Below are 21,482 nucleotides of genomic sequence, written 5' to 3'. Positions count from 1 at the left end.
AATTTATTTGTAAGTACCTTTTTCTGTTTTTCTGTCTCAATCTTATCAGAGACAAGTTGGCCCATTTCAGTAAACTGGGATCTGGCCTGTTCCTGGGGGTTTTTTCCACCCTCCTTTGGATTTTTTTCCTGTGTGGGTGACGATGCACTGGAACAGGCTGCCCAAAGAGGGTGGGAAGTCAGCCTCACTGGAGATACTCGAAAACCGTGCACACAATTCTGTGCCATGTGCTGTGAGGGAAACCTGGAGCAGGGAGATTGGACTAGATGACTTTCAGTGGTCCCTCCCAGCCTTTCACCCATTCTGTGATTCTGTGTGAATAAAAATTGTTGGCTACACCTAAAGTTTACTGTAGATTTACATGTGTATGAATGAGATCCATATATCAAAGGTTTGCATGCCAACTGCAGATCACGCTTGTAGCTACTTCTTAATATTCAGCTGGTATATTGCAGCCTTCTACAGCATGCTGAGTTCCCAGGAATCTCTCTTCCTCATTTACTGGTGCTTACTGCAAATTGGCAGGTCTGGAGCACTGATGACAATTGGTGATTCAGGGCACAGTTTAGAGGGAAGGCAGCTGCAGCAGAGCATCCAGTGCAGTGGTGGGTGCACAAGGGAAGTTAATTTGTTCTGACAGTTCAACACACAGAGATGTAAATGTTTCATATTTGACAAGGCAAACAAGTACATTTGCAGGTCATTTTCAGAACAAGTGCGCTGATTCTCAAAGCTATATTTTGTAAAATGTCTTATATTGTAGCTGGATGCAGAATGGATCGGAAAGCAGGTAGAAAAATTGTAAAAACTACAAGTCTTAAAGTGTCCTAGTGCTATTCACCAGAATAACGCCGTCACCTTCCAGCTAAAGTAAATCCCAATATCTAATGTTATTTTTTGCCTGCTGTGCTGCAGACACTCCTCGAATCTATGGTGGATGCAGCAGAAAACCTTTGCCCAAACGTAATGAAGAAGGCTCGCATCCGTGAAGACCTCATTGAGGCCAGCACTGAGAAGATTTCCATCCCACGCACCTTTGTGAAAAATGTCCTCTTGGAGCAATCTGGAATTGATATCCTGAATAAAATCAGGTACTTTAAGAAACTAATCTAACAAAATTGACATTTGGATTTTGGGTTGCTTGTATGAGTGTTTGTATAGTAGAAGAATTTTGGAATGCTTTTGTGACTCACAAGAAACTATATTACAGCATTCAGAAGAGCCGGAAATTGTCTTACAGGTCTGGGAAACTTAGCTCAGGTGGTTCATATATTTGGAATCTCTAGGGATGTTAACTTAGATTATTAATGCATGTGCTGTCTTATTTAGTGAAAGGTTTGGGTTGTGGTACACAAATAATGTTTTCACGACTGATACTTTTTTAAAAAAAGCTTTGTTTTCTCAGGTAGCACTGAATTAATGTAATAGAAGGAAATTGTACTTTTTGCTTTGAGTGGTCGCAGTACTTTGTTGTTACATTTGGTCTTGTCTATAGCTGTAGCAATCAAGACTTTGTGTGGAAGCTGTGCACAGCAGACAGACATACTTAAAAAATGGAAATTTGGATATTCAAACCACAATCCTGGAGCAGAAACCATTACCCTAAGTAACTCTTAGTTTGTCCTGTAAAAAAAGGAGTCTTTTTACCCATCCTTTTACTGCCTTTTTTTTTTTTTAAATTTTCATATTGAATGTATACCAGAGAATATATTTACACAGTATAATGTGGTTGACCTGTACATAAACCTTTTCACTTCCTTTCTGCCTGATGCTTGAAAAGCATGACAGTTTGCATTGAGATACTAGTATCTTTGAGGAGGAAGAAAACAGTAAGACTTGGGAGTTAATTTTGCGGAATGCAGCAAAATAGACAGAAAAAGGTGTTAATCACCTTCAGAGTGTGTTCTGATAGGTCAAGGAGTAAGTTTTCTGCACTTCAGTCCTATCAATTAATCAATATTATCATCTTGAGGCCAAGATTCTTCTACTTATACAAGCTGGAACTGTCAGTGAGGTGAGGGTGCCACACCGTGATCTTTCCTGCCTCCTTCCTAGCTGAGGGAGATTCCTTCACTCTCATTCTCTTCCCACTGTGGCTTGGCCATCATTCTACCTCCCTATGAATTGCCTTGCTTTTCCAAGGAGTTCCTTACCTTTTTCTGCAGCAGTAGTGCTAGCCCCAGACAGAAATATCTTTGTTAATCCAATACAGCTCCAGTCCACATACAAAAACCATAAACCAGAATCATGTCACTTGCTGGCAGGTGTCAGTTGAAAGAGTTGGCATTGAAAGCAGAGGCAGCAGAGGGGGAGCTTTGGGCTGCAGCTCAGGCAGTCGTGCTTGTTGGCTCCACATCAGCTGCCCTCCACAGCCGGAGCATTTGGTGCTGTCACCAAAGATGGGACCCCAAGGGGGCAACTCAAGGTACACATTTCCTTGAGAGGGAGTTGCTGGGGAAACCTAAGCTCAGTGTGCAGGTGTGGTGGTGTTCCACATATATATGTCTGTGCAGTGGAAAAATGGCTGACATGAAGTTCTTGAGACAGAAAAGTGGTTACCTAGAGCAAAAGAGGAAGCAAAGTTGTGATTGGATTGGCTGAAGAACCAGTGTCATACACTTGACCTTACCTGCAGATCAACACAAAAAGGAATTGAGGAAATGAATGGATTGTAGTTGTTCAGTGGAGTAGTGTTACATAGGCAATAATGTCCTAATCCCATTTGTCTGAGATCCGTGTTTGTCTGACTTCAGTGGTGGAGTGTTCGACTCTGAGTTTCACTTCTTATTTTTATTCAGCTCTCTTACCCAGATGTTTTCATTTCATCTCATGGAAAACTGTTAGAAGCAGGTTAAATATGGTACAGAGGCTCCTGTGTTTATTGTGTGATTCATGAGTTTATTTCTGAAACCTGCAGTCATGTATCCTGACACGCTCTAATGTTTTACCTCAAATAAAATGACACCACTGTGGATAATCGTCACACTGTTGAATGTGTAATAAAGACGAAAATCTCCTGCATGAATTAAGAAGTTCTCTCATTTTTAATCCTCACACAGTGAAGTAAAGCTGACAGTGGCTTCTTTCCTGTCTGACCGAGTTGTTGATGAAATCCTGGATGCACTTTCCCATTGCCATCACAAACTGGTGAGTTTTTTCTTGGTTGATATCTAATATGCCAGATCTCAACAATGCCATTTATATTTATAACTTGTTCAGTTTCTCCTTTGACAGCTCTGTTTTGAAACTGGTTTTACTTTTGTTGACATCCTGACATCTTTTGAAATATGATTTTGGGGCTCTTGCCTCTGCTGTAAGAAAGATGGAACCTTGGAAGAGACTGTGTTATCTAGTTGTTCTATTGTCTTTGGAGCTGTTGTCAGATCTTGAACTAAAAATGCCATCAGGATGCAGCATTCAGTCATTAGTTAAGAGCAGTCCTTTATCAAGGTGAGAGTATAAGGTGTGGTTGCTCATGAAGTGAGAGGTAGGATTTCATTCTTTAGAATTCTTTAGGCACGGCTGAGACCGTGTTCCCTGAATGAGTGAGTTTTGAGGTTACCTTGGAAATGTAGGCATCAAGTTTGAAAAGAAAGGAGTAAGAATGTAGCAAAGAAAGTGCTGTTACTTGAAGGTCCTGAACTATTGGGAGGCACAGATATTTATTATAGAAGTACTTGCCTCATCAAGAGCATAAAAAATAAACAACTGTATCCACAGAAAACTTTTTTGCTTCTAACGCAACAAGGCTTTGTAAGGACTATCCAGTACTCTTTTTTTTTAAAGTAACTTAGTGGATGGTCATTCTGATTAAAGTTGCTCTCCATTTCTAATTGCAACTTCTCTGGCTTCAACTTGCAGTCATGATTTTTTTTTTTAAGATGCTTTCCTCCTCAAGATAAGGGAACTGTATATATTTCTCTTTATTTCCTCTCCATCAAAGTCCTCACACACATAAAACAAATCACTCTTTCTATCCCCTCTCCCCCTTTTTTTATTTTTATTGGAAGACTGAGTTACTTGAGCATGTATCTTTGTAATACAGAGCAGCACTGTGTAAAGGTACACCCTCTGGTCTCTGGAGCACAGCACAGCAGCAGTTCCTGCTGTGGGAGAGACCACATCAATGTGCTCCAGTTTGTCCTGGAGGAGGCACAGCTGGAATGAGCAGTGACTGGGCTGTTTCTGTCCGCTGGTATTGCACAACCTGGACATACCCTGGCTCCCGAACAGTACGTCATTTTCTCCAGCCTTTGAGTCACTTCACTGAAAATTCCTCTGCATTTTTTCCAGCTGTTTAAGAAGTCGCTTTTAAAATCGTGGTTTCTAGAACCAGACAGGCTATTTAAGTGCTTTAACCAACACAGTGCACAGGAGTGAAATTGTTTTTCTCCTGATGTACCTTATTCGTTGTATTTACATAGCCAAGAATATAAGAATTCCTTCCTTTTGTCAGAGTTTCAGTGGTAGCTCATTTTTAGGACAAAGTTTGCTAGACCTCCCTCCCACTAAAGGCTTCTGGACACTTGTTGCTTTATAGGACTGTGAAATTGGCTAATTGCCAGTGCTCTTGGTTTCTAAGGAATGATTATACATTTTGGGTTGGGTTGATTTGCCTTGTGGTCCATTTTGGCCTACATGACTAACATGTCCATTTAACTCTCCCTTGTTTCTGTTAGCTGCAGGTTCTTTCAGATGGTATAGCACTGATGAAAACCTTGAGGAGTACTGATCTCAAAAATGCTGCTAGAGAAACTCCTGTCTAATTTGACACTGTTAATCTTCAACTGAAGGCTGCAATCTGAGACCTGGCAGCTAGTTCTTAGTACAGCAAAGATTAAGTGCACTGATACAGTTCTCAGCCAGCTCCTTAAATTGGAGTGTCATGTTCTACTAATTCAACCACCCACAAATACCTCTTCTGTTGCATTGGCATAGCAGTGTTTGAGGCAACTTTGAAAAATAGACCTTGTTTGACAAGACTTAAATTTGCCTAATGAGATGACAATTGGCATTAATTATTATTGCAGCTATTTTAGTGTGCTTGAAGATAAATTCATAGCAGCTCTCCAGTTGCTTTTTCTAAATAGACACCCGACTAAACGAGCTGTAATTGACTCAGGTCATCTGTTTACCTTTTTTTATGGTTAACAAAACAGCAATCCACTGGTTGTCCCGAGTTGTGCCGATGTGAAGCTGTGGGCTACAGCTCTCCCTAGCTGCCTCTTTGAAGACTTCTGTGACCAACTGATTTGGGACAGCTGATAGTCAAATATTTGCTTTTAGCAGATATTTGTTTAATATTCTCTTCAGTTATCAAAAGAACCAGAAAATATTTCATCATTTTCATGGCATCATAAGCCCACTCCATTCCAAATACAGTCCAGGGTAGTTTATATAATGTTCTCTGTGGTCCTAGTAGCAGTTTTTGTTGTGCAGGTCTAAAAATAGGCTTTAATGTTGTTACAGTTTTTCCCTATCTATTTCTTCAGTGAAACAGAACAGAAGTATTTTAAATTGTGTTGTTTTATGTGAGTAACAGATTGTAACATTTTGGCATTGAATAATTATAAAAATTATATTGGCTGAATATGTACATATATCTTTGTTAATTAAAAAAAAAAATGTTTAAGAAAAAGCTTCCACACTTTTCTTTATAAGACAAACCCAGTGTGAGGACTAACCAACATAACTGAGCTTTCCTTTTGTACTTTGTCTTCTAGGATATCTGATCACTGAAATTCTGTAAACTTTCTGGTTGGGTTCTCTTAGTCTTTTTTAAGTTTGACTGGTGTGTTCCTATTTTTATCTCCAGGCTGACCATTTGACCAGACGTGGCAAACCACTTCCACAGCAGGAATCACTGGAGATTGAGTTAGCTGAAGAAAAACCCACGAAACGCTCTATGATCACAGTCGAGGAGTTGACAGAGATAGAACGTTTGGAGGATCTGGACACTTGTATGGTAAGACACATTCCACAGCTCCTGTGGTTAAGCACACAGGTAACGAGGAAAGGTGCTTTTCAGAATATCATTTAGCAAATTCTTGGTATCAGGAAACTGAAGTTAGGAATTAGCTTCTACAAGAAGTAAATGTTTGCTTGGAAGATTTTGCCTGAACTGCATCTTGTTCAGCAGAAGAAAAGCTTTTGCCTTTTCTTCACTTCTTTCCTGGTGCCTGTTCAAGGGCCTTTCCCTGGCATACACTGCTAGTACAGTAAACACCTCTTCCACTGGGCACAGTTTCACAGAGGTTCAGCTGAGGTAATAAACTGGATCACGCTATCCTTTGACAACATGCTGCTTCCTGCCTTTGTCTTCCTTCTGCTTGGATTCCTTTCACCCGTGACAAAAAATATTTCTGCCTGAAAGTTATGTTGCTGACCATGAACAGAAATTGATTTATGTGTAGCTTTATTATGAAGATGGCTCTGTGCCACGTCATCATCCTTACAAGATGTGAACCCACATGATTGCAAATAAAACTGTTCTTAATCTCAAATTCCCCTCCACCCCAGCTCAGTCTGTTGGGGAACTTTACTGTGGACGGGAACTTTGGGAAGTGCTTCTCTGTTACAAATTAGTCATTCTAATAGGTGGTCACTTCTGCAAGGGATGAGCTTCTTGCTCTGCCTCCCTGCCTGATTCCTTAGCCATGTGCTTTCACCAGAAGCTAAAATGGCAGAAAAACTAATTGCAGCTTTTTGTAGAAGGTTTGATTCAGCTCCCTGAATAAATGTACTGCAGAGTCAGACAGCACAGGAGAAGGAGCAGCAGGGCTGCTGCTATCTCCAGCAGCTATCTGTTGGTCTCATTTATCTATAAAACAAAAGCACAGCTTCATTGCAAATACCAGCTTAAAATAGGTTCTCTCTCCCTTCCAAATCTCCTGTTTCACTGAGGGCTGATTTGATACAATATTTGTCTGAGCATCACAAATCCCTGTGAGGCTTGTGGTGTTGATTACATCATCTAGTTCATCACTGAAGCTTTCTGTGGCCAACATTCAGTAATCATTTTGAGCCCTAGTTCCTATGGGAGAGACATCCCAGTAAAATATGTGGCATCTGAACACTGTACCTGTAAGTTAGTTTTTGCATGCTGGCTTCATATATAGAAAACTAAGCTAATGGCTCTTTTTGACAACCCACACTCTGCCTTTAAATTTGTTCTTGCAGCCTGTTAAGGATAGTAATACTGGAAATGTAAAAAATAGCTCCTGTCTTTATCTCATATCACCATGGTTATATGAAAGCATCACATCACTCTGCTGTTATCTTTCACTTTGGCCATATTAAAATAATGGAAATGTGATGCTGCTTACACTCCCTAAAAAATGCATTAGATACTAACCATGCTTATCTTCAGAAGTGTTTGTATGTCTTCATTCTCTTCATTCACCCTCGTCTTGCAGTGAGATTTAAATATGTTTCTGACCCAGATTCTCATCAATATCTAATTTTTGAAGAGAATGAAGCATCAAATAAACATGAGACAGTAATCTTAGTCAGTGCTAAAGAATCCATTTATTAAAAACTGTAATCTGTATTTGGGAGCTGCTTTTTGCATCCTGACTGCAAATGATGTTGGTCACTGGTGTAAAAATATAGAGATAAATAGATTATTTCATAGAATAGTTTGGGTTGGAAGGGACATGAAAGAACATGTTCTGTGGACAAGGACATCTTCCATTAGATAGGGTTGCTCAGAGTACAGTCCAATCAGCCTTGGACACTTCCAGGGACAGGGCATCCACAACTTCTCTGGGCAGCCTGTTCCAGTGCCTCATCACCCTCATAGTAAAGAATTTCTTCCAAATATTCTTATCAAAATTCACCCTCTTCCAGATGAAGCCATTTCTCCTTTTTCCTATCGTTACAAACCCTTGTAAAAAGTCCTGCATTTTGTAGGTCCCCTTTAGGTACTGTTGTAAGGTCTCCCTGGAGCCTTCTCTTCTCCTGGCTGAACAGCCCCAGCTCCTTCAGCCTATCTTCTTAGGAGAGGTGCTCCAGCCCTTTGATCATCCTCATGGCCTCACCTGGACTCATTCCAGCAGGTCCATGTCCTTAAACTGGGGGCTTCAGAACTGGAACACAGCACTCCAGGTGGGTTCTCACAAGATAGGAGTAGGAGAGGCTGAATCCCCTCCCTTACCCTGCTGGCCCTGCTCTTGATACAGCCCAGGATACAACTGGCTTTCTGGGATGTGAGTTCACACTGTCAGGTCTTGTTGAGCTTCCCATCCATGAACACCCCCAAGTCCTGCTCCCCAGGGCTGCTCTCAGTCCAGTCTCTGCCCAGCCTGTTTGTGCTTGGGATTGCCCCAACCCAGGTGCAGGACTTAGCACTTGGCCTTGTTGAACTCTAACACTGACATGGTGACACAGCTTCAAAAGGCTGAGCAATACAGGGATTTTTACTGGGCTAGTGTTCTCACTGAGTTGTTTGCAACTGAAAGCACTTTAAGAATGTATCTTCTGTGTGGAGTTAGTAACTTCAAAGAAAGCAGTTTCAAAATTATTTATTTTAGCTATGGGGAAATCCTACAGAGTTCAGATATTCTCTTGATAAACATAACCTGATTTGTGGCAGGTTTTAAATGTCACACATGTATTTGTGTGGAAATAAGGAACCCTCTGAAAGGGGCATCAGTGAATGCTTTTATGAGCTGGTCAGTGCAGGACACAGATATGTTGCCAAGAGATTTTACTAGAAAGAGAAGCATATGGTTTTATGAACTATAATTAGGAAACTTATTTATTTTAATTATTGTTAATCTTAAATAGATATTACTAGATATTAGATATTACTTCCAAAGTGGCATTAATCCAGGACACTGCATTGGTTGGTCATTGGAAATCCTTAAGCAGATCTTAGCCTTTTGATTATATGCACCTACCTGCGTGTTATGCAAACCTCAAACCTAAAAAGTTGAATTGCAGCCTGGCATTGTGCTTGTTTGGGAGCCTAATCTCCGATAGCCAAAAGTATTTGGAATGCAGGATGAGGCTCATTGTGTTGCTGGGATGCCAGAGAAAACTCGCCTATTCTAAGCCCAGCCTTGCTCCAGCTGGCTGTCAAGAAGCTTTGGGAAGAAGGGATTTTGGTCATGAAGCTTGGTCCATGAGCTTGGACCACCATGTGGGGGAAGCTGTTTCCCATTTGCAAAACAGGATTTGTTTTGCAAACCCCCATTATCTTCATCAATTCTTTGTTCTCGTTTTCTTCAGCAAGCCTATTCATGATCAGTATTTTGGCTGGGGTAAACCACACAGCCTCATGTTATTTACCAGCTTCCCTTGAAGCTGTATTTGAACAATGTGGGGGAAAACTGGATTTGGATTCACATTTGTATGTAGATTGTATATCACTGAAGCTATATGAATGACAGGGAGTGGGGTGGATGTATTGGTAATAAAATGTTTATGAGCTATTTGTTTTTATGTGTGGATTGAAAGCCAAATTCAGAAAAGTTTGGAACACTTGGACTGGGCATGAAAGGGATCTGAAATCTCCATTGCTGGTGGTAGAGGGAACAAATAGGCACTATTTCAACTTTTCTCAAGCAGAGTACAGAGTGGCTGTGGTTGGGAGGATTTCCCTGACAGAGTAGAAATTTAGATATGTATGAGCAACACAGACAAGACAGAATGAAATATCACAAATGGGCTCACAAAAAGCATCACTGAAAAATAGACTCTTACATGGTATTTATAGTATTTGCTGTTGTGGGACTTACAACTTCCTAAATACCAAACTCTTCATTTAACATTTATTAGCTTCAGCTTAGGGTAAGTTTCCCATCCAGCCTTTAACAGCAGCCTGAGAGCCCATAATATGAAAGACTTGTCAGTCATACCAGAATTTGCCAGTTTGTTAAATGAGTTGTGAAGAACACTGGGAGCGATTGAGTGGTCCAGCGTAGGATGAGATTGCTGGAACATTACGCATCCGAGAGTTTCTGATCTCCCTGAGCTGCACTACAGTAAATTAATGCTTCTCTAATCTACAGCTGTCTTAGTTGTCTACATTTAATGAGAGCTGCATTGATGCTAATAAGTCATTAGACACAAGTTGTGTGCAACTAAGATGGAAGGAAAAATCTTTAAGCAGAAAATGACTCGCTCTTTTCAGATGAAAGAAAAAAAAACATGGGCTGCTTTTCAGAGCTTAGACTCAATCATGAATTAACTTCATAAAATAGTATAGTTTGTCTAAATTTTTCTGTGTGTATACGATGAGCGTGACACGTATTCAAGTAATGCATTCATTTTAAAACTAACTTTAAATAATGCACCCTCTTTTACTGAGGATGAATATCATGTGGAATCATGTAGGTGGATACTATCTGATTCTAATATGCATAACGCTTCCAGTTGTACTTTATTCTTTCATGTGCATTAGTACTTTGCAGAAGTGAAAAATACTAAATAATGCTCAATTCCCCACCAGAAGATAGTGGAGCATCTTTGTTAGATTGTGTTTAACAGTTATTTTCTAAAGTTTTTTTGGGTTTTTTTGGGTTTTTTGTTGGTTTTTTTTTAGCTATTTGAATGTTACTTTGGCTTCTAGAATACTAAATAGAGCTCCATAGAGTCGAGACATTATCTAAAGATGTTTTGAGAGAAATAGCTTTTCTTTTACTAACAATCCCATCTCTTTTTAAATATCTCTTTCAGCAATATAACTTTATTGCTCTAGGTAGCAACAAGCATACAACCAGGATTGTTTTTAGAGCAAAGTAGAGGTTATTTGTGTTATGAAAAGGTATGGTAGGAAGTTAATTGAAATATGTAAAGGGATTGGAGGTTGTAATGCAGAAGTTTGCCTATAACTCTTCTTTAAAACATTTCAGTGTAAGATTGAAATACTTGGATGGTAAATTGTGTTTGAAAAAGTGCTAGTGGCTAATAGGAAAGGATTGCCTGTGATGAATATCAAATGTTAGTCATTTTTCATCTATTTTTAATTTTAACCACAGAAATTGTTCTGTGATTTCAATGGAGGGAAGTTTAAAAAAAAAACAACAACATGAGCAATATATTAAAGTTCTTTACTGAACAATAGATTTTGCCTGTAGAGTAGAGAAGAAAATTTACAGAAATAGCAGAACACTTGTAGGTTGGTGGTGTATGTTTTTCCCAGCTAGCCATTGTCAAAGATTAGCAGATGAATCCTGTATTCAGGTGAAAACCTATGACCTTGTGTGTTCTGAAGGACAAGGAGTGTATGGACCTCATTGTTTCCAGAGAAAAGGAAGAAATGGCAGTCAACAACAACAAAATAAATATTGGAACAAAGAAATAAATCAAAAAAAACACCCCAAACTCATAAAGCACCACCTATAAGCTTTTCTCCCCTGACCCACCCCCAACAGCCAGTTTGAATTAAAACAACAGAAACCTCTTCAGTTGCTTTCACTGGCAGAAGATCATGGAGCACACTCAGCAACACGTGCGCTGATGCTGTAGGAAGAAAAACCAAAGCACAGATTCTCTGGTATGCCCTGTTTTACTACCACATCTGATTCTTGCTGCTCTCTATTTACCTGCCAAAGAATTGTCTCAGGCATAGAGACTCTGCTCTTTGGATGAGTGACTGAACATCTACTGCAATAAAAACCCTGTTTCCTGTTGGACTCTGTGTTCTCCTGTGCTATAAATAAAGCTCCAGCTCTGTGACTGACTTAAGCCAGCAAAAACCATTTTTTTCCTTTTTTTTTTTTTTTCTAAATGAGCATTTCCACTTTCCCCCATTGTACTTTCGCACTTTCCTGCCCACAGCCTCACAACAAACTGGGTGTGGGAATTGTTTTGACTGACAATTCAGCTTTTCACAGAGGATTTCTTTCCCAGGTTAGTTTGCAGACCAACTAGTCCCCTGGTTGAGTCCACAAAACAGATCCTGAGTGGCAGAAACAAGCAGAGAGGGATGAGGGCAAAGGCAGCAGCCTGGATGAATGCTGGATTAAATTGATTGTGACACTTGAGTTTCTCTCTTGTATGCATTAGCAGAAATGGGCCTTTGATGTGCAGTAAATACAGCGCTCTGTGGGAAGCTAGAAACCAGCATTATGGTATGTGAGAGTGTTCTTGGCTTCTGAAAAGGCTCACAGGCATGCGAGCAAATCTACTTCAGTGGGAGTCCAGGCATATTTCTGACTCACCCGGAACTAGGACAGTTTATGGAAATATCGCCAGGAGGAGCAAAGCACCGTGCCAGAGTCCTCCTTAAACCTTTACCCTACACATGCAGTGCCCTACAAAGAGAATCAGTGTGATCATTTTGCAGAATGTCTTGTTTATTTGCAATGTATGTGTTATCTTCATTAGAATTATGAATACATTAATTTTAATAGTGAATATTGATTACCTATCTTTTCCTGGTTTCTTCTATATATGGTTTTGCAGCATCCTCACTTACCCATGTTTATTCAATAATTGTTACATGTATAAACTACAGAGTAAAGGCTTGTGAGGGGTTACATGTTCCCAGCTGAAACACTGTAAAAGAAACCTGGCTTTCGTTGTCTCTTCTTGGTCTCTAAATGGAAGGAGGTGATGGAAAATTTATAGATAGTTTGTTTTTCTTAAACCAGCTGACGTTTCTTAAGAGTTCAGAGCTGTTTCTCATAATCTAGGGTACATTACTGGCACAATATGAAGTGAATGAAGAATGTGATAAGCTGCATAACAGCACTGCATGCTTGTTTAATGGAAAAAAAAAAAAAAAGTAGTATAAATTTGGAGATTTTTTTTCTGCTTAGGTTATAGGAAGAACTGTGGAATGCAGCTGCTGGGTGTTCTGTTTGGGTGGTGACACCTGTACCAGGCACTTGTCTTTCTGTAATATTGGCAGACCCAGATTTGTGTTGGGGGTGGAGAGGAGGGAATGTAGTTGTTGTGATTTAATCTGGCAGGCAGCTGAACACCACTCTCACTCCCCCACAGTGAGAATCAGAAAAAAAGTAAAACTCGTGGTTTGAGGAAAAAAACACAACAGTTTAATAGAGCATAAAAGGAAGGGGATTTAGTAATAACGATGAAAAAATGTACAAAACAAGTGATACATGTTGCAGTTGTATCGTGCTGCTGACTGATGCCCAGCCAGTCCCCGAGGAGCAGCCACCAGCCCCTGGCCAATTACCCCCAGCTTTATAAGCTGAGCATGATGCCATATGGTCTAGAATGTCCCTTTTGTCAGCTGAACTCGGCTCTCCTGGCTGCACCCCCTCACAATTTCTTTTGCACCCGCACTCTCCTTGCTGGCAGGGCTGTATGAGAAGCTGAAAAGTCCTTGATTAGTGTAAGCACTGCTCAGCAATGTTTAAAAACACCAGCGTGTTACCAACACCATTCTCATGCTAAATCCAAAACACAGCACTGTACCAGATACTAGGAAGAAAATTAACTTCTTCCCTGCTGCAAAAAACAAGGCAGTTCAATCCTTTGATACTGAGTTTCCATTGCTTTATTTCATGTATCATGAAAAAGCCACATTGAAAGGAGAGTTCAGTTATAAACCTCTCCCTGAAATACACTGGTCCTGAGAGCTGAACTTCCCAGCAGGGATTTTAAGAGGGAGTTGCTGCTAAGAAGTTTGTCTGTGGTGGACAGAAAGGTCTTGAACATGCAGGTGTGCAGTCTGTGGCTAGTGCCAGCCCTGGCTGTTCAATCCAACCATTTGCCATTCTATTGGCAAGAATTGGAATGCCCAGGCTGCCAGCACAGGCATCTCAGCAGGCACCAGCTAGCTGTCACAGGCTGTCACAGCCTGCTGATGGACACCCATCCACCAGCTGGTGGAGAGGGAGCTGTCCCTAGCTGTGTTTGCTTGCCAGCAGCTGAATCACCCAAGAACTCACCTACCTGCTTCAGGTAGAGTTAACAGGTTATGAAAGCAAAGCCCTTTCCCACAGTGGGGTCAGTGGGCGTTTGCCAGCAGGAGTCAGTTGGCGTTCAGCATAATCAGATACAGAAACATCTTCCCACAGCCTCTGCTTATAAGAATCTTCTTGTTATTTCCCTGGTAGATCAGCAGGAGGTCCTTTGGAGTAGTTCTTGCCAAAATCTCTGCTCTGAAGCCTTTGGCAGAGGCACAACAGCAAGCAGCATGAGAATAACCTGTGATAATGCTATTTCTGTTGCACACATCTCTCTGCAGCCACGATGTGTCGCAATTCAATTCGTATCTGGCAACCTGACCTTCTCAATTGGTTGAGGAATTTTCTGTGTAGGTTGTATGGTCCTTTCTGCTGCTTTTTGATTCTTCCAGCATCTCAGATGAACAATTTGGCATGAGGTACTTAATCTGTGTTGTCTGGGGAAATCTTGTTTACTCTGAAATCTGGAGAGCCTACTGAAAATAGCACAAGCGTGAGTCTGTCTCACTAAGAGTGCTTCATGCTTCTCACTTCACCCAGAAGAACATTAGGCTTGCCATTTTTTGCTCAGCAAAACTGATACTTCATATTGCAGGGATAAAGAATAGTTCCTCACAGGAAGAGGAGAGATGAAATCTGTGTTAGAGCAGGCAGTTACAGAGTACAGTTAGACTTTGCTCTATTTTGTCAAGGACAAGTAGGTTAGGATGAGCTGGGTTACCAGAATAAGAGCTAATAAATAAATAAAAATCAAACATACATACTGCCATAAAGCTGGAAGACAGCTTCCAAGTCATCAAGTGTCATCACTGCTATCATTGACAACTGGATACACAGCCTTATTCATAAACCTATCAGGCTTCCTCTCAAAACATCTTTCTGTTAGACTAGAGGAGAACTTAAAGGTAAACATACTTTCTTTGGATGTCATTCAGGTCAGCTAAGGCCTCATTACAAAGTGGTGGATGTATCTCTGCAGTGAGATTGTATCTCATGTTAGATCAAGTTACTGTGAATTTTTGAGGTCAGTAGTGGCAGCTTTGGCATACTAATCTGAAACCAAAGGCACTTACACAGGTGAAAGTCTCTTCAAGTATGCAGATACTAAAGAAAACTAAAAGGAAAAAGCAAGAGATAAGAAAAAAGTGAAAGAAAAGTCAGGCTGGTTTTGCTCAAAGCTGATCAGAACCTCATTTTATCTGGTATAGTTTAGCTGTGAATCATTTCCAATAGCATGGTATTTACGTACTCTGAGGAGTTTGTCTCCATACAATCAGCACTTAATTCCATGCTTATGGGTGAGCAGCCCTGATTTGCAGGGTAGGCATCTTCCAACCCTTTCATGGTGTTTCTGTCCTTCCTAGGCTCATGTGCTGTCCCATGACTGTCTGACCAAGCAGCATTACTTAAATCATGTGTCAGACTTTAGTGTCATTACTGCATAGGTCAGCTTTTGAGTTTTGTCATCCTCTCTTGGGTAAATAATGATTGACATTTTCTATCAGTTTGTTTTAGAGAAAAAACTCAAATACTCAAGTATTTCAGTTTCTCATACAGGGTCTTAGAATATTTGCTAGTTGCCTGTCAAGATCTTTCCTCTTCAATAGGAAGATATCTTGATATAGTGTAGACAGGACTTAAAATTCAGTAAGTTGAGAGGTCTATTTTAATGTTTTAGTTCATAAAGTATATTTTGAAGTGTCCAAGGGGTATAAAGATTTATTGCACATGCTGGACAGGTGTCTGAAGCAATATTTTTCTATGAGAAAATAACAATTCAAGTATGCCTGGGTTTTCAAGAGTAAAACTTCCCATCATAATTCTGAGCATAGAGTCCACTTGCCTCTCCAGTGTAAACTCAACTGTGATAAGTCTCCCTGTAGCATTTCCACTATCAAATGTCACCACAAACAATGCATCATCTGCCCCCACAATGGGTCTGACAAGGGTGGAAAGATGACTGGTTGTTTTTTGTCTGGATGACTGCTTATCCTTTTGGTAGCTGTTCATTCAGGTTTTCAGACAGAAGGAGAGATGCAGAAGTTGTGTTGGTTCTCAGTCCTAGGAAGTTGTAGGGTGGGCAGGCACAACAGTACTTTTCATAAAGTCATCAAATGGTTTAGGTTGGAAGAGACCTTTAAAGATTCACCACTTCCAAGTTCCTGCCATGAACACCCATTCAGGAGTACATTGCCTCTGAGTTGCTTTAATGATGTTCTTGCCCAGGGCACCTGATATGTATGGTAGCTATTAAAGAATTGCCTAAAGCTATCTTGAACAGCTGTCCACCCCTGCATGTTTGCCAAGTTTCAGAGCTTTTTATTCTTACTGTATGGAAGATTAGGTCATAAACAGAGTAATTTTTGGGTCAGCATTTGCCAGCTGAGGATAATAAACAATGACAAGCAAGCAGGTTGTGGTGATACAGCTAAAGATACAGTTTGTGCTAGCTGACCCGCAGCAGCTCTCTGTTCTGCACTTAGTTTTTAACTAAAATAACGATAAAAGCAAAAGTACTGTAGTTGGAACCATCCTCTTAGGTCATCTTGAAGCTCAGGTACTGTAAAAGATGTTAATGTCTTTATGAGCAAATAGAAAGCAGAACTGATGCTATGGAGAATTGCTTTTTTTTTTACGGGTGATAATTGCGGGTATGAATTCCTTGCAGGATAGTAATTCAGAGCATGGAATTAAACATTTGATTTAATAGTTTTAGGAACCACTTAGTTTAATTCTTCTGTCTGATTTTTCACTCTTCATAGTGAAAGCTTTAGTTGCTTTTATGCAGGAATGTTTATTAGCAAGAATTTTACATGACTTGAAAGATGCAAGGGCAGAATTATTAATTAAAAGAAAATACTGAAATGTTTGATGAAATATCAGAGTACATGCACCACATCTCAGCAAGCAAAAAAGCAAAAGTTTCTTGGCTAGTAAAATATAACAAGCTCAAGGGCAAATCTACTGAGCTTATCTTGCTGCAGTGTTACTCCGTTTCTTTCAGAAAACATTTCTGTTTAAAGTAATTCTAAAGGGCAGGGTGGTTTATATGAGACTAATTGAGTTAATACTGAACCACATAGCTCCTTCTAGAAATCCAGCTTTTCAAGGACATAAGGAAATAAACATACTCCTGAAATTCACATACAGATTATTTGTATGCTATATTTATTTACACTATTTACTCTGTCTATCTGTCTGCCTGTCGTATTTTCATATAAAGTACAGAGCTCTGAAATATGAAGGTAAGGACTAGCTCTCTGCTGATATGAAAAAGCATAACCCCTTTATGTTTTAAGGGACTGTAAGAGGCTTTGCTCACCTGTCTAGTGAAAAACACTCCACTAGCTGTCATGGATTTTAGCATTGCATTTAACGTTCCAAGGACAATGGCACAGAGGGGCAGATTCTAAGGACAGTGGCTCAGGTTACTGTCACTGCTAGTGGGAAGTGCGTCACTGATTTTCGAAAGCAACGTGGGAAGTTTCACCCTGGAAATCACGTCATAAAATCTTCTGTAGTTGAAGTAAGCAACAGCAACTTTCTGAGGTTTTCTATACAGATGGTGAGATACATGCATGCCCAAAGATTTCATGTGCAGAAACCAGAATTGGTCAATTTGCTGTTCTGCTTTATAAAGTATACCTGAAATTTTTGTCTTTTTTTTTTTTTTTTAATGGGACCACAGGTGTGCAACACTGTCAGAGGTAGTTAGGAGACTAAAAGAAGTGTGGGAAACTGAACTGATTGACTAAACTGGTGTTGTGGCAGCTTTACAGGTCAGAATTCCTTACAGCAAAAGAAAACAACAGGACTTGTGATAAAACGCCTTGTTTTCTTATGCCTCTTTCTTAAAAAGGCATACCCCACAAAATGCATACAGCTGAAATGGTATAGCACTGGATAAATAGGTTCTGTAAAATTCCTTTGAAATATTTATATGACATCTCAAACCTCATTGGCACATTGTTAGAATTCCCTGATGCAGTTTCTGATTTTGTTTGGGTTTAATTTTCTTGGGATTTTTGTTTGTGGGTTGGTATTTCATCTGCAGGGATGGTATGCACTGGGGGGCAAACCACTTCATGTTGTAGTTATGCTGAGAGCAAACAGAGGGGGAAAGGTTGAGAGGCCTCATGGTCTGTAGCACTTCAGGGGTCTGAGGAGTGGCATTGGGTTTCCTGGAGAGCAGCCACATTCCTTGGTGGCTTCAGGCATGTCCCTTGGTCTTTGCTTTGCTTAATGGTGCTTCCTTATCTAACCTGTTGCCTGCTGTGTGCCTCTTTCTCCATCCTTACTCCCCACCCTCAAGGTGTTTAGCATCTTTTAGATGCCTCAGCAGTCGAGAGATCACTGAAATATGGAAGGTGGGAGTTTCCATAAGCCCTTGTTGGATCAGGACCATAGACTGTAAACTCGCTCAAATCCTGGGATTGATTCCATTTTTGTGTGTTACTTTACACTTTGGTTCTAATCACATTTCCAGCTGCATATATATTACAAATAACTCTCCTGCCTATGCATTAAATACACAGAAAATGCTGGAGTACTGCCACGAATGCTGTCTGAAAGAGAATCAGTGTTGCAGATCTATTTTTTGAAGTGTGCAGGAGTGCCTTTTTTTAAGATTGTTTCAGTTTTAGAGATATTTGTCAATGGATTCTGCAGTCTCTCTGGCAATCTCAGAGCAGATGTAGTGATTGGTAGTGTAGAAGATGGGCAAGAGAAGAGAGAACATAGATTCTGACTGAGAAATTGAGTAAGAGTGTATGTGTGCATGGATAGCATACAAAGATGAGGTGGTTTGCCTGAATGAATCACTGCTAGCTGAGAACTCTTGCATAAAGCCAAAGTTTCTGATGGTAAAAGAAAAAAAAGACAAAAAAAAACCAGAACAAAAACCTTGGGGCAGAACCCCAACAAGTGAACAATTGACCCTGAGGACAGCAGGAAAATAAGGAAGAGGAGCTGGGTGGAAGAACATGCAGCACTTTCTTGATAAGATGTTTAATCCAGACCATGACTACTTCTGCCACATCCTGCTAACACCTGCAGTGTTGTTATAGCAGCAGTTCCCATTCAACTTGAATATAAAACCACACTTCTAATAGTTGCTTTTTCTAACCCTGCATTTGGGAGGAGCACAGTTGGTCATGAGCCATAGAAGAGATGGGATAGAGCATTTGGTGTTGCTTCGTTTCCTGTGATGGCTGTGCTGCTTCCTTTTTTTGCTTATAATTTTGAAGGGAAGAGAAAAGGTTGTGCTTTAGTCATGAAACAGCATCTTTCTCATGTGCCAAAAGTGCTTGAAAGTCTGTGCCTCTAAGCCTCCTTATGGAAAGGAGAAATACTGTTGCTTGAGTTTAGGTTTATTTAAACTGCAGAAGAACAGATTTCCATCCTTTTTCATTCCTTCAAGAGAACCTTTGTTTTATTTTCCTTGCTTGCTTGCACACCACAACAAACTGGCAATTTTTAATTCAGAATCTTCCTTCAGACTAGGAAATAATAGACTTACTTTTTTTTTCTTGCTACTGGTGCCAGCAGAATGGAAAAGCACAGTACATTGGGACAGCAGGTGACAGGTTAGCATCATTGGCAAGTGCTGTATGTTGGAAACAAATGTCAGAAAAACTTAACTTGTCCCAATATAGATCAAACGAGAGATCACATACTTCTCTGGTTATCCTCTGGAAATACAAAATGTATAGCACTTCCAAATACTAGGGATTTTTTACCTCATTCTTGCATGTCACCTTTCCTGCTAAGACTTCCAAGTGTTTTGGCTTTAGTTTTCTTTATTTTGGTGATTCCTGGTTTTGCCTCCTTTCCTGAGAACTGCTATTGCTTTGTCTTCCCCATTCATATTCTTTTTTCTTTCTTTTTTGCTGCATGGAGACTCTCTGCTGTACAAGTGTAAGTATTTTTTTAGCTCTGCTGTTTCTGGCCTATTTGCTTATGTTTTTGTGCTCCATTTGCCTCTGTACTACCTTGAGAGTCTCCTGGGAGACTGTAGTGCCATCCATCTGCACCGACAAATGAAATAGGCAGTGGTTCAGGAATGAGATTGGATTTACAAAAAGATTCAGCTAATGTAGCTGAATGAATTTGAAGGACCCCTTGGTTTTGAGACCAAGCCAAAGCAGAGTGCTGATGTTGGAGGTATAAACACAAATACTACTGCTCAGAAGGAAAATCTGTTGATTTGGTTTTATATTCACGAATCATACAGATTAATGAAGGAATAGTCCTTAACATCATCTCAGAGCTGAAAGCCCATATGTTGAAGGGAGACTGGTTGGGGAGATAATTTTCAAGAGAGAGCAGCAAGTTGTTCATTAGTTTGCTTGAAATAATTTGAAAGGGAAGTGACAGGAGAGTCACAGAGCATCTTTGTATCTAATAGGATTGAATATCAATTATTTTGAAGTAGGAGGAGAAAAACACGGAACTAAGCATATCCTTCAGCACTGATAATTTCAATTATTTGTATAAACAAGAAGAGTATCCGAGATGCTGTTTCTAAAAGTACATTGTTTCCTAGCAATTCAAAAATTAGAACACAATTTCAGTTGTTGTTTTTAATTCCCAAGGTACTAGTGTTCTTCCACAGCTGGTAATACAATTTCTCCAGAAATTGGAGAGAAAACTCCAGAGAGCTCAGATAGTTTTGTGAGGAAGGCAGTCAGAAGGGAGGAATCTGGGAAAGCAATCGTGGGAAGAGATCCTGGGAGTTTGAAGTTAGCAAGGCCACGTGACTGTGTGTAAATAAGCCCTTTATTGGAAGTGTGGTAGAGATTTGCTGGCTCACATCTGCTGCAGAAGGGTACGTTCATGGAGCCATCTCCCAGGATCTCAGTGGCATAGGTGCATGCAGTCTTCCAAGAGTTCCTCTCAAATTTCAGAGATGCAGTTAATATTTCTTTCTGTTCTGCCAAGCAGCCTACAATGTGCTCATGGAAAAGTAGGCAAAACAAGGAGGTGGTATGCTAGAATGGAAAGTCTGTGGAAGATATGTGTGAGAGGAGGTAATACTAACAGCTATTCCTCTGTAAAGGCCACAAGGGAAGCGTAAGGCTGGAGAGCCACGTTATGCTTGTGGGGCCAGAGGTGGTGAGAGGCAGAAAATGTACTTCTGCCAAAGCTGAACTGCTTCCATGAAATATAGGAAATGGGGCTCAGGCTGGGGAGTTGAGATATCTCCTCTAGCAATGACATGTGCACTGCTGCTGTAGCAGACTGTGTGGTGGCTGAGATGTTAAGCAGAGATTAAGCCTAATATTTTGTAAAAGAGCACACTGGCCTATTTAAATTAATGGTTTGACCCATTTTGCTTTGTATGTGATCTAGAAAGTTCACTTGGCAAGAAGCCTTTCATCTGTGCACTTCCTAAACAGGCTAGAAAACAGAAGGTTTTCAAATAAAAGTGTGTGTGGGGCTGTTAGTCATGCTGTTAAAGCAAATGGGAAGCATCTCTATCCCTCTGCCTTTATCCCCAGCAACTGAGCTGCTGATGGATCATGCCAAGCTGACAGTAAGTTATAGCAAAGACTGGCTTATGGTCGTCAGCACAAGCTCTGCAGGGCCATCTGGGGGCAT

The 21,482-nt window shown here is 40.3% G+C and overlaps 1 protein-coding gene across 7 annotated transcripts in view; it reads left to right on the top strand.

Annotated features, from left to right (window-relative positions):
- Positions 1-21,482, top strand: part of CARMIL1 (capping protein regulator and myosin 1 linker 1) — a 192,670-nt gene that overhangs the window by 144,789 nt on the left and 26,399 nt on the right. For 4 of the 7 annotated variants that reach the window (XM_015617093.2, XM_015617089.2, XM_015617090.2 and 1 more), the window contains 4 exons: positions 916-1,091; positions 3,060-3,147; positions 5,816-5,965; positions 19,782-19,799. In XM_015617093.2, the coding sequence (XP_015472579.1) occupies positions 916-1,091; positions 3,060-3,147; positions 5,816-5,965; positions 19,782-19,799 (432 nt within the window). The remainder of the gene's footprint in view (positions 1-915; positions 1,092-3,059; positions 3,148-5,815; positions 5,966-19,781; positions 19,800-21,482) is intronic. The other 3 variants (XM_015617094.2, XM_015617092.2, XM_015617091.2) reach the window with 1 other exon arrangement.

This window comes from Parus major, chromosome 2 (assembly GCF_001522545.3).
Source record: "Parus major isolate Abel chromosome 2, Parus_major1.1, whole genome shotgun sequence".
Taxonomy (NCBI): domain Eukaryota; kingdom Metazoa; phylum Chordata; class Aves; order Passeriformes; family Paridae; genus Parus; species Parus major.
This window is presented reverse-complemented; position numbering and strand designations above follow the sequence as displayed.